Source organism: Mobula birostris, chromosome 4 (genome assembly GCF_030028105.1).
Source record: "Mobula birostris isolate sMobBir1 chromosome 4, sMobBir1.hap1, whole genome shotgun sequence".
In the NCBI taxonomy this organism is placed as follows: domain Eukaryota; kingdom Metazoa; phylum Chordata; class Chondrichthyes; order Myliobatiformes; family Myliobatidae; genus Mobula; species Mobula birostris.
In genome coordinates this window covers 93,460,241-93,474,204 of record NC_092373.1, presented here as the reverse complement: position 1 = coordinate 93,474,204, position 13,964 = coordinate 93,460,241, and the positions used below count along the sequence as shown (strand labels likewise).

At 44.7% G+C, this 13,964-nt stretch overlaps 1 protein-coding gene across 1 annotated transcript in view; it reads left to right on the top strand.

Moving 5' to 3' along the window:
• LOC140197064 (unconventional myosin-VIIa-like) overlaps nucleotides 1-10,393 on the top strand; it is a 262,976-nt gene extending 252,583 nt beyond the window's left edge. Inside the window, exons 44-46 of the mRNA XM_072256983.1 lie at nucleotides 1,079-1,162; nucleotides 8,068-8,187; nucleotides 8,270-10,393. Of these exons, the coding sequence (XP_072113084.1) occupies nucleotides 1,079-1,162; nucleotides 8,068-8,187; nucleotides 8,270-8,344 (279 nt within the window). The 3' untranslated portion in view covers nucleotides 8,345-10,393. The remainder of the gene's footprint in view (nucleotides 1-1,078; nucleotides 1,163-8,067; nucleotides 8,188-8,269) is intronic.
• The last annotated feature ends 3,571 nt before the right edge of the window (nucleotides 10,394-13,964 follow it).

Below are 13,964 nucleotides of genomic sequence, written 5' to 3'. Positions count from 1 at the left end.
CCAATGTTTCCTCAGACCGCCCATTCCCGATATCTCTGAACTGCTTCCAAATCATTAACTGCCTTGTTAAATAAGGACTGTACAGAAAGCAGATGCAACAACAATACTTAAGAGGAGTTTAGACAGGCTTGTGAACAGGCAGGGAATAGAGGAATACAGACTGCGTGCGTTAGTTTTGATTAGCATCATGGTCAGCACAGACATGGTGAGCCAGAGTCTATTCCCGGCTGTACTGTTCTGTGTTCTACGTACACAGAACTCTAAATGTTGACCCAGCAGTGCCCTCTTTAACTGAAGCATAATCTCCCTACTTTTGTATTCATCTCCCCGACAAAATCTGGAAATATTGTCAGCTTGATGAAGGGTCTTGGCCAGAAATATCAACTTTTTATTCCTCTCCATAGGTTTTGCCTGATCTGTTGAGTTATTCCAGCTTTTTGTGTGTAATTGCATATCGTCAGCCTTCATGGTTTCCTGCCCCTGTGCAAATGCCCTTTGCTAATCAAGAGTTACTCTTCCTTCCCCACAAGGCAGAAGTGTTTGGTGGTTGCTAATAGACTAAAAATACTGTAATCTTTCTAACAATTCAGATTAGTTGACTCAGCCAGCGAGGGTTCATGTTAGACACTGCTTCATCCCAACCCTCGAAATGACCTGGCACTTCAGCTCTGACCCAACCCTGGCCCAAAAGGAGATGTCATTTTAAAAGTATGTCACTGTCGGAGCCTGAGGGTATCAAATGGCAATATTGTGTGTTTGATTGTTTTACATTAAAAAAAAACTTCCTGCCTTGCACAGACAAATAAGTTCTGGAAAATGTTTTGTCTGGTGCCCTTATTTGGGTTAGGCTAAGAAGTAGTCTAAATCTCTGTGTAGCATCAACACTAGGGGCAAATACAAAACCCCACCATGTGGTCCTTTCTGTATTACGTGCCCGTCTGCACGTGCTTTCGGAATATTCAGCGGGTCTTTCAGTGCAGATCCCTCATTTACTGCTGCGGGAAATGCTTGCCTCCTACATTATAAATGGCTGATACTGACCTGAATTGTTTCCCCACTTTTTCTCCCTCTTTTTCAGCAAATATCTGATCCCAAGATTCCAGATATAGTGCGGATAGCCATCAACAGGCAAGGGGTGACGGTGATAAACCCACGGACAAAGGTGAGTACCGAGCGCCAGTTGTCACCCTGTGGTCTCAGAACGTATCACTGAGGGAGCAGGACTCTCAGATGCAGAAAAGAACATGCTCACACATGTGTCACTCTTAGTTCCTGTTTCATAAAAGACAGGCCAGGACACATGTGGAATATCTGGTCACCTCCGTGTGGAGGGGACACGGTTACTCTGGAGAGGATATTCACAAAGATGTTGTCTAGGATGGAGTGTCTCAGTTATGAGCAGATGTTGGATAGGCTGGGCTTGCAGTGGAGGAAGCTGCAGGGCGGACTTGATGGAAGTGAGCCATAAGTAGGGTAAACAGGAGTAAACTTTTCCCTGTGGTAGAGGTATCTATAGCCAAGAGACCACAGGTTTAAAGTAGGGAAGAAGAGGTTTTAGAGGGGTTATAAGGAGGCGTGTTTTCATCCAGAAGGTGATTGGAACCTGGAATGCACCACCCAGGTGGATGAGGCAGAGACCCTCAGAACACTTAAAGAAGGATCTAGAAGATGAGTGGTGAAATTGCTGAGGAAAATAAAGCTCTAGACCAAGAGCTAATACTTGGGATTAGTCAGATGGGTATTTGCTGATTGCCATTGACACAGTGAGACAAAGGGCCTGTTTATGTGCTGTGTGATTCGCTGAACTTCAGTATCTCATGAGGAGATAAAGCACAAATACCTTTGGTGGTGTGCTCAAAGTCTTTACATTGGATAAAACGTCCCCTCTGGAAAGACTGGACATCTGCTTCAGTCTGTATAGGGACTGGTTTGGTGTAAATTGTACCCTAACCCTGGACTTAGCCTGAAACAGCCAACACTCCCATTCCAAACCCCAGCCTAAATAAAGATCCCTAATTAAAAAAATCCATACTTAGAGGGAATCTCTGACAATAAAACTCCCAAAATAGAGTGATTTATGCGCAACAGGATGAATGACTGTGAAGCGCCCTTTACCTGAGGTTTGAGCCATAGAGGCAGGGAGGTAGGTTCAGTCTTAGGCCCTGCATCTGCATCCTGTGCAGGGGCCTCACTACCAGCAGAGACTGAGGGCTTCACCTTGCTGCCCACTGCCTGTGTGGGTCAACACAGAAGGTGAAAGGGAAACGGGAAGCACAGACATAAGAGGATCTGAGAGTCCATTGGTGTGTGTATCTTGAGTCTGGATAGTGTTGCTGTGTTAAATGTGTATTTGCAGTGTATTTTGTGTCCTGTGTGGGTGCCTTGTGTTTAGAATGTGTGTGGGTAAGAGTCATTGAGTTATGCAGCATGCAACCAGATCCTCTGGCCTACCTGGTCCATGCTGACTAAACTACAGCCATTTACCCATAACCTAAATCTATCCAATCCTCATCCAGTCCAACTGTCTTTATCTGCCTGAACCACTGCTTCTAGCGGCTTATTCCACAGAGATACTGCCCTCTTTATATAAAAGATGTTGACCCTCATGTTTCCATTAGAACTTTTCCCTCTTGCCTTAAACTTAATTCTTGATTTCCCCAACTCTGAGGAAAAGACTGTGTGTATTCACCCTATTTACCCATTCGCTCCTCATGATTATATAAGATCACCTCTCAAGATCCTAATCTCCAATGACTGGCCAACATTTCCCTATTAATCAATCCCTTGGAAACCTTTACTGCACTTCTTCAATTTAATAACATCTTTCCTATAGCAGGGCAACCAGAACTGAACGCAATCCTTCATGTGTCTGAACAATCACACCATGACCTCCCAACACTTGTCCTGACTTATGAACAACAGCATGCCAAAATCCTCCTTCACCACCCTGTCTACCTGTGACTCCACTTTCAGGAAACTAAGTACTTGCACTCTGTTCTACAACATTCCCAGGGCCTTGCTGTTCACTGTGAAAGTTCTACCTAGATTTGAATTTCCAAAATGCTACAACTCGCATTTATCTAAATTGAGTTCTGTTTGCTGTGAAGATCAAGAGGTGTACAAATTTGATTGGGCATCAGTGAAAGTCCTGGCACAATCAAACGCGTGCATGCAAGTGAATTCTTAGAAGCATGGTTTTCCGCAACCGATTCTGTAAACAGACATGTAACCTCTATCTCATTTATAAGCCAGTGCAGGCAAATCTCCGGACACGCACAAGTTCGCCACACAACCAATCAGCAATGAGACCCCCTCCGTGCGTCACCGTTGAGTGTCTGTAGTGGCAACCAACCAACTGATTGATGAGAATATAAAAGCCAAGCATTCGGAGGACACACCACAAGTGAACAGTGCACTAATGATGTTTCCTCGTTTGGTAACGAAATGTTTGCAAATGGATTGCCAAAACTGGAGAATAACTCAACCTAACCATTCTGTTTGCTATTCTTCAGCCCACTTACTCAGCTGAACAAGATCCCTCTGTAATTTCTGGTACCCTTCTTCATTGTCTACAATACCACCTCTTTTAGTGCTATCTGTACATTTACAGTGTACATTCTTATCCAAGTTGTTGATGTAGATGACAAACTACAAAGGGCCCAGCACCAATCCATGAGGCACACGACTAGTCACAGGCTTCCAGTCTAAGGAGCAATCTTCCAGCATCAGCCTCCGCTTTCTACTGTTGTGTATCCAATCAGACAGCTCTCCCTGGATTCCATGTGCTTTAACCTTCCAGGGCAGCCTGTCATGTGGAACCTTATCAGAGTCCTTACAAAGTCCACATAAACCACATCTACCATCCTACGTTCATCATTGTTTTGATTACTTCAAACAAATCAAATTAGTGAGACGTCATCTCCCATGCACAAAGTCATGCTGACTATCTCTAATCAACCTCTTCTTTCCAGATGAACAAATATCTTAACCCTCAGAATCCTCTCCAACAACTTATCTACCACAGATGTTAGACTTACTGGTTCATAGCTCCCAGTTTTTTTTTGCCACCCTTCTTAATGAAGACGTGCCATTCACCACCCTGCATTCTATTGTCATCTCACCTATTATTTATAATAATGCAACTATCTGAGTCAGGGCTCCCACAATTTCTTCTCTGGCCTCCCAGGGTGTTTTTGGATAAACTTGCTCAGATTCTGGAGATGTATCTACCTTCAGAGCCTTTAGTCATCCTGGGTAATGATGACGCAGATATCTCAGCCTCCCTTCAGCACCTGTGGGTTTCTTGCATGTAAGCAGCATTCCGGATATGTATCGGCTGATGGTCCTGCACTTGTCCTATTTCCCCAAGTCTATTTTGCTGCAACTCCTGTATATTTTCTTTCTTCCCCTTGCATACCTCTGTGTGTGGTGGGGCGGGGAGACTTTCTGCCTTTGCGCATCCACAGGGGTTATAGGGTGGTGTCTGTTAAAATGCTCTTTGTGTTTAAACCCCGCACTGCTCTGACACACTTTAATGAGTGCAGGGATCAAACCGGTGCTCTGCGTTGCACACTGGGACTGCTGGTGTGGCCGGCATTGTACACAGTGCCAGGCGCCTGACAGAACGGCTGGTAAATCAACACCCTCCCTGTGAGTCACGGTTCACAGCGTGTCATTTCATTGCAAAGCGATTTGCTACAGTTTGGTGCTGTACAGTCTCCCCACCAGCTGTTGCTTGGTGCACTTCTGAGGGGAAACCGGCCCGGCCAGTGCTGCAAACTGCAAGTAAATGAGGCTGTGGTGTGCAGGGGGGGAGGGGAGCTGCCGAGAGGGGGTAGGATCCTCCGTTGCATGGTCCATCCATGTTTCCCCTCAGCACAATTCTCCTCCCTTAGGTAAGGGAGAGTTGTGTACCCCTCCTCCCACACAACACGGGTCAGGAAGGGACACCGAGACTCAGAGAGTGGAGTCAGTTCAGTGTTTTCACAGATGTAGGATCTCTCCCTCCCCCCCCCCCAACCCATTCCCTTCCCCCATCTCTGTAGTCTGGAAATAGTTTCCTCCATAGTTTATAGCCATGGAAGCAATTGAACTTTCCATGGAACAGTTGGGTTTGGATCAGGGAGGAGTTTTGGACATCTAAAATCCAAAACAAGAAACGTAGTCACCTCAAGGCCACCCCACCACTCCCTGGTGAAAAACTTACCCCTGACATCATCCTTGTACCTACTTCCAAGCACCTTAAAACACTGCCCTCACGTCAGCCATTTCAGCCCTGGGAGAAAGCCTCTGACTATCCACATGATCAATGCCTCTCATGCCTCTCATCTTTTACACCTCTATCAGGTCACCTCTCATCTTCCGACACTCCAAGGAGAAAAGGCCAAGTTCACTCAACCTGTTCTCATAAGGCATGCTCTCAATTTCAGACAACGTCCATGTAAATCTCCTCTGCACTCTATAGTATCCACATCCTTCCTGTAGTGAGGTGACCAGAACTGAACACAGTACTCCAAGTGGGGTCTGACCATGGCCTTATTTCGCTGTAACGTTACCTCACAGCTCTTGAACTCAATCCCATGGTGTTGAATGCCAACTCACCGTACACCTTCTTAACAACGCCGTCAACCTGTGCAGCAGCTTTGAGTGTCCTATGGATGTGGACCCCAAGATCTTGTTGATCCTCCACATTGCCAAGAGTCTTACCATTAATATTATATTCTGTCTTCAAATTTGACTTACCGAAATGAACCACTTTCTTGTATTTACTGTGAATGCCCACAAGAAAAGGAATCTCAGCTTTTGAACTTTAAGAACTTTGGACTTTGAACTACCCTTTCGTCAGCCACTCTGTTCATCTGACCACTGCCACCCACCCCTGGTTCTCTGCCCCATGAGCTCCACTGTGATTGGCTGAAGACCCCAGGTCTCTCCGGGCTGTCAGTCATTGCTGCAGAGATCAGCCCCCTGACGAGTAGCAAAGCCCATGAGCCCCACTCCTGTCTGGTGAATCTGCAAAAAGGAATTATGCATTAATATTTCATAGAATCCTCTTTAGTCCCCACCAATCCTCTTCTAGGGAAGGCCGCAGACTCTAAGGCAGGTAGTGACTGCTCCAGGAGCTAGGATAGTTTCTGTTGAAGTAGAGTCCTAGAATACTAGGAACTGGAAGTGAATGTGTTCAGAATGTTTGGAAAGGCCCAAGCAATGTGACAAAATGGAGCCCATCCCACTGTTATCACCTCTGTCCATTCTTGCTTGGGGCATATCAAAATCAGCCCCAACAAACATTCTGTAGTTCCTTGAATACAGGGAGAAAACATTGAATAACCAGGAAATGGTCATAAATACTCAGCAGGTCAGGCAGCATCTACGGAGGGAGAAACGGTTCACCTTTTAGGCCTTTCATTGGACTAGTAACTGAGATCAAACAGTACAGCAGAAGGCCTTTCACCTGAAAGGTTAACACTGCTTCTCCCTCCAAAAACATAAGAGAATCTGTAGATGCTGGAAATCCGGAGCAACACATACAAAATGCCTACGGAATTCAGCAGGTCAGGCAGCATCTGATGAAGGCCGCGACCCTTCATCAGGAAGATGCCAGGACAGGAAGGTGGATGGGGGGGCAGGGGGCGGGGACGGGGGGCAGGGAAGAAGGAGTACAAGCTAGGAGTGATAGGTGAAGCCAGGTGGGTGAGGGAGGGGATTGAAATCAGAAGCTGGGAGGTGATAGGCGAAAAAGGTAAAGGACTGAAGAAGAAGGAATCTGATAGGAGAGGAGAGAACCATGGGAGAAAGGGTGAGAAAGATGAACCGGGGAGTGGTGACAAGCAGGTGAGGAGAAGATAGAAGAGGTAGAGTTGAAGAAGTGGGGGGGGGGGGGGGGGAAATTACCGGAAGTTGGAAAAATCAATGTTCATGCCACCAGGTTAGAAGCTACTCAGACAGAATATGAGGTGCTGCTCCTCCACCCCAAGAGTAGCTTCATCGTGGCAATAGAAGAGGCCATGTCGGAATGGGAATTGGGATCGGAATTGAAATTATTGGCCACTGGAAAACCCTGCTCTTTATGAATAGAGAGAAGGCGCTTGTGAAAGCAGTCTCTAAATCTTCATCGGATCCCACCAATGTAGAAGAGGCTGCATTGAGAGCACCGGATATAGTAGATGACCCAAACAGATTCACAGGGGAGGTGTTGCCTCATTTGAGAGAACTATTTGGAGCCCTGAATGGAGGTGAATGGGCAGGTGTAGCATTTCTTCCGTTTGTAAGGATAAATGACAGGAGGGAGAATTGTGGGGAGGGATGAATGAATAAGGGAATCATGGAAGGAGCGATCCCCGCAGAAAGCGGGCAGGTGAAGATGCATTTGGTGGTAGGGTCCCTTTGAAGATGTGGAGGATGATGTGCTGAATGAAGAAGCTCATGGGGCGATAGATGAGGACAAGAGGAACTCTATCCTTGTTGAGGTGGTGGGAAGGTGGGATGAGCGCAGACATTTAGGAAATGCAGGAGATGTGGGTGAAGGCAGCATCAATGGTGGAGGAAAGGAAATCCTGTTCTTTACAGACAGAGGACATCTCTGATGTCGTGGAAAGGAAAGGCACATCCTGGGAACAGATGAGACGGAGATGAAGGAACAGAAAAAGGGGAAGAGTGGGAAGGGCTATAATCAAGGTAGCCATGGGAATCAGTACGTTTATAAAAGATATCAGCAGCTATTTTATCTCCAAAAATGCAGACAGAGGGATAGAGAAAGGGAAGAGGGATGTCAGAAATGGACCAAGTGAAATTAAGGCATGGTGGAAGTTAGAGGCAAAGTTCTCCCTCTACAGATGCTCTCGGCATGCTGAGCATTCCCATTAGCTGCACAATTGAAAGAATCTGATTTCCCGAAGTGTCTGTTGTTTCAGTGTATGAGCTAAAGGCAAAGGATGAATGCCTTTTCCATGGTTTTATGTTTGTGTTGGTACCACTGTGATGGAGATCCTTGAGCTGTGGGTGGCTGTGTCCAGCTCAGAGTCCCCCTAATGTCCAGTCAACTCACTCCCCTCTGCTTTCTCACAGGAACCTTTGGCGACTCATCCCTTCAACAAAATCTCCAACTGGTCTAGTGGCAGCACGTACTTTCACATGTCGGTTGGCAGCATGATGAGAGGAGAGAAGATCCTGTGTGAGACCTCATTGGTGAGGCTGTTCACAAGATCCAGAGTGGCTTTGTGGCTCAAATTGCATTTCATTCTTTAACCATTGTTTTGTTTGATCAAAGGGTTACAAGATGGACGACTTGCTGACATCATATGTGAATGCCTATTTAACAGTAGCAAGGCAAAAAACGGCCTGATGGAATCAAGGATAAAGAAAGAACTCCATCAACAATACCTTAAGATTTACTTAACTGCCCGGCCCTCTCTCCCTTTTTTGATTTTTCCTCATCCCTTTCCCTCATCCCTCTCCCCAATACCTCTCCCCCCTCCCCCTCTCCCCGACTTTCTTTCTCTCTTTTTCCATCTCCCACTCTCTTCCTTGCTTATGCTGTCTCTCCCACTGTCTTCTTCCTCCTTTTCTCTCTCTCCCTTTCCCTCCTTCCCTCCCTCTCCCTCCTTTCCTCCCTCTTTCTCGCCCCTTTCTCTGTCCTCCTAAATGCATACCACACACTCTCCCCTTCCTTTTGTGGGAAACACTTCACAGCTGTGAGCTCTGCTCATACAGCTGTTTGTGACTAGAGCTGGACAATGTGATGCACGGTGCCTTGTTAACTGGTGATATCATTCAGCCCAATCAAAGAGACACATCAAGAACACCTTTAAACCACTGAATGGGTGTGATGGCCACACCCTCTGCTTCTATCTCCAACAACTGATTGATGACAGACCCATTGTTTAATTTGGGTCTACGTATTACAGGAGTGTGAACCCACATCTGTAAACATGGATAGAGAATTTCCTGTGACATCACAGATGATAAACAGGGAAAGGTGGTGGCCTGCACCTTCTGCAGAGTACACCATCCCACACACATCAGGCTGGTTAAGATGAAAGGTCTCATTTGGAATCCTCAGCTGTCCATTTCTCTGCACAAGTGCTCCTCCAGCAGAGTGTTCGTTGCTTCAGGCTGATTCCCTGTTTACAATTTTCATTGGTGTCACTGGACAAAAAGCCTTTGCATCAGTGGTGTCACCACGGAGGGTTCTTACCTCCCTGCCCCTCTCTGCCTCTCCACCTTTCCCACAGAATGCCATGTTCTGGTCACACTCCATTCACCTGTAGGTCAGAGGATTCATCTCTGACCTCTTTGGACATCAACATCTTCAAAGAAAATGTTCATAAATGTAAATACTTGCATGCAGACTATCTGCAGAGGTTTCTTTAACCTTCTGTGCTTCTCTGGAGATCCTGTCAGGTGTGTCCAGCACTGTTTCAATCTGCAACAGTCACTTTATGCTGAGAGAGCCATGACTGATGGAGGTAGCATCGAGCAGTATTCTTGTGCCTTTCCCTGTGCAAGAGGACCCTCCTCTGTGCAGAAACATCAACAGTCGCCAATTTCCACAGCACGATCTTTCTGTTGTAAATTTTAATGTGGCAGTGCATCAGTCCAAATTCCAGCTTCCTCTTGTTGGAGAGCTTGGGCCACTTGCCCTCTGTTAGCTCCAGACACCTCCACCCTACACTAAAAGGCTCAGTGAGCCTCTGCCTTTCCAATGGGTGAAGGTCCAACTGACCATGCATCTGCGTGAGGGTGTCTGGCTGAAGCTGGGATGTGTCTGGGTGAATGAGATCCTGCGGTGGGATGACCTTGGTGACTGTAATCCGGAGATATCTGGAAGGTTTGTCTGCAAACAACATCTGGGAGGGTGCATCTGGTTCCAGGGGTGTGGTAGTCTGGGCAGTGTGTCTAGGTTTGCGGGAGACCGTCTGGGCAGTGTTTCTGGGTCTGTGCATGACTATGAGTGTATGTATGAGCACTGTAAGTCAGTGTTGTTGGGTGTGGTTGATGTCGACAGTGTTGTATCATGTGATGGGTGACCTGGGTGGAGTGAGGTTTGGAGTGTTATGGGTGATGTGTGGGATGATGTAACGTTGGTGATGATAGTCTTTGTATTGTGTTCTGGATGGAGATGTTCCATTGACCTTTACTGGGGGGTTGAATGATTTCCTTATGGGAAATGTATGTGACTGCACCAATCTACACAGCTTCTAAAGAAGCCATGGATATTCTCCATAACTGCCTCCGTAAAAATTAACCAGTATGATTACTCACAACCAGCATTACATTTCAAAAGGACTTTATTGGTTTTAAAGCACAGTAGGACCTTGTTAAAGGCGTGGTGAAAATGCGTGCACTTTCTTCAATTATGCATGTTTATTTAGTCACTGAAATAAATTTTAAGATGACAATTGGTGTTCATGCAAAGTTTGTGATGCAATAAAGCTCTCAGAATGAGAATTAATCAGATCAAACTGGATGCAAACATATCTGAAAGACAGGGACAAATGTTTGCTCAGATGGTTTAGTTGTAGATCCACTTCTCTGTCCAAAACCTCAGCTGCTACTTGTGTGTGGTTCTGGAGTGTGCTACACTACACACCCAGTGATATTAGTCTCTGAAATATGCAGATCAGAACTCCTGGCATGTTGAGATGGAAGTGTCATGGGCCTGGGGATAGGAAGCTCTGACACTCTGTGAAGACTGCAATTGGAGATGCTGGGTGTGAAATAACAATGCGATTAATGACATTGAGTGAAATTATGGTCAGGGCTTGGCCAATGTAAAGATGAAATCACCTTGGGTCAAATTAGCTTGATTATCTTGGGTGTTTTGAAGAAAGTTTGGATATCAAGGTGACTGTGAACACCCCAGGACCACTAATGGAAACTGTCTACTTTCAGGGCGTTTCAGGGAGATTCAATAGAACGGCTCTACACCCTCCCATTTCCTAAGGATAAAGGTTAGGGTAGAAGCTAAGAGGCTGTTTACTCTGCTCAATAGTGCATCTGTTGAAAATATTCTGGGAAATGTCCAAGCTTTGATTAATGCACCCAGTATAATTAATCATCCTTGACTGGAGATAATTGGGAGAATCTAGGATAGGTCCCAGTGATAAGGCTTGGCTATTTAGGATTGCGAAAGAGTAATTTTTTTTACTGACAGTTGTGCATTTTGAGTATTTTTTACTCTGGCGAGCTGTGGAGGCCGAGTCACTTGGCACCTTTAATGTTCATTCAATTTTGCCAGAAAGGAAATTTTGGGGATGATTAAGAGGAAAATCAGAAGCAATGTAGAAAATGGTCCTGACCTCAATGAATGTAGAATTAGGCTTGAGAGATAGAAATTGCTTTGAAAAAATTCTAAGAGGTAAGTGCGTCGCTAGGCTGGGTAAGAGTGTGATGGATGAAGTATCGAGGTCTGTGATTCATGCACCGACACTCACATCCCAGTTCTCTGGGCCCAGGCAACGCAAGCAACCTGTTACCTAAATCGGCATCAACAACCATTGTACAAAAGCCTTCACTGAGCTGAGCAAGCAAAACTATGAGCAATTTACAACACAGGCATTATGCAGCTGTCAACCATAATCAGTATATCTGCTTTCTAAGCCGCTAAATCCAGCTCCAGCATGAGCACCTTACATGATGACACTGGAGACACTTGAAGTTCTGGGACTTCCTTCCTCCCTCTGAAAGTGAGTCTTTGTTGTTTTGGGAAGGGAGCCACATTTCACTTTTCAGATCTTGACTAAGTTTCAACCTCTTAAACTTCTGTGCTTTGATGAGCACAGTTCGTCACTGGGCATGGATAATGTTTCATTCCCTTTACACTACCAGCATGTTTTTCCCTTGGCCCAGTTTTCTGTAATTTCTTTCTGTTGTGAAAGACCTCATGTACAGACCATGAGGTTTTGAACACCACAGTTATGCCTAATCTGTGCCACAGGTAAATTCCAGATAATGCAAGTTTTCTCAAAGTGAATTAGGGACATTGAGGTTTCTTGTAGTAACACATCTGTGCTCAGCTGCTTCAACACGTGAGCTATCAGAGGAGTAACTGAAAATGTAAAAACAATGCAGATCTGGAAATACAAAATAAAAATAGAAAATGTTGTAAATACTCAGTATCTTGAGTTCTGAAGAAGGAATGTTGGTTTTAAAGGGATGACTGATTTTCTCTCCCCTGATGCTGTCAGATCTGCCATTTTTGTTTCTCTATCAGAGATATGTTGGCGTTCCATTTGAGTTAGAGAATGGAAGAATTGGTACTCTAAAGAATCACAGGTCGAGATCAGAAGTTTGAGGACATACTAGTCAGGAAACACTGAATAAGTTGTGAGTGAGAGCTGGTGTAACAGAGATCTGAAAGTTTAGTTCAGTAAATGTAGAGGAGTGATAGTCATTATGAAGCTAAATCACATTAAATATGATAGCTGGCAAGGAGAGGCTGATGATAGGGCACAATCAACAGGATGAGTTGCAATGTAAAATATGGACAAAAACCGAAAAGGGTGAATAAAGGACAGAAGGTGTTGTATTTGAATGCACATAGTGTATGGAATAAGGTAGATGAACTTGCAGCACAGTTACAGATTGGCATGTATGATGTGGGCATCACTGAATCATGGCTGAAAGAAGACTATAGCAGGGAGCTAATATTCAAAGATACACATTGTATTGAAAGGACAGGCAGGTAGACGGGGCAGCATGGCTCTGCTGGTAAAAAAAAAATAAATCAAATCCTTAGAAAGAGGTGATATAGGTTCGGAAGGTGTTAACTCATTGTGAGTAGAGCTAAAGAACTGAAAAGGTAAAAAGACCCTAATGGGAGTTATATAAAGACCCCCAAACGGTAGTAAAGATGTGGTCTACAAATTAGAATGGGAGATAGAAAATGCATGTCAAAAGGACATTGTTACAATAGTCTTGGGAGATTTCAATATGCAGGTAGATTGGGAAAATCAGGTTGGTGCTGGATCCCAACCGAGGGGATTTGTAGAATGCCTCTGAGATGGCGTTTTAGAGCAGCTCGTGGTTGAGCCCACTAGAGAATTAGCTATTCTGGACTGGGCATTGTGCAATGAATTAGAATTGATTAGAGAGCTTAAGGTAAAGGAACCCTTAGGTTCACCCTGCAATTTGAGAAGGAGAAAATATCAGATGTATCAGTATTGCAGTGGAGTAACGGTAATTACACAGGCAAGGGAGGAGCTAGCCAAAACTATTGGAAAAGAGCACTAACAGGGATGACAGCAGAGCAGCAATGATTGGAATTCAGAAGATGCAGAATATATACATCCCAAGGAGGAAGAAGTATTCTAAAGACAAGGTAACACAGCTGTGGCTGACAAGAGAAGTCAAAGCCAAGATAAAAGTAAAAGAGAGAGCATATAATAGAGCAAAAATTAGTGGGAAGTTGGAGGATTAGGAAACTTTTTAAAACCAACAGATGGCAACAAAAAAAGTCATTAAGAGGAAAAAGGTGGAATACATAAATAACCTCTTTAATAAATATCTTTTTTATTAGCCAATAAAAATAAAGATGACACTAAAAGTTTCTTCAAATACATAAAGTGTAAAAGAGAGGCAAGAGTAGATATTGGACCACAGGAAAATTAGTAATGGGAGACTAGGAAATGGTGGACAAACTGAATAAGTATTTTGCATCAGTCTTCACCATGGAAGAGACTAGCACTATGCTGGAAATTTGAGTATCGGGGGCAGAAGTGTGTGAAGTTGCCATTACTGTGGAGAAGATGCTTGGAAAAATGAAAGGTCTGAAGGTAGATAAAGTCACTTAGACTGGATGGTATACACCCCAGGGTTCTGCAAAAGGTGGCTGAAGTGATTGTGGAGGCATTAATAATGATCTTTCAAAAATCAATCGGTTCTGGCATGGTTCTGGAGGAATCAAAAATTGTAAATGTCGCTCCACTCTTCAAGAAGGGGGAGAGGCAGAAGAAAGGAATTTT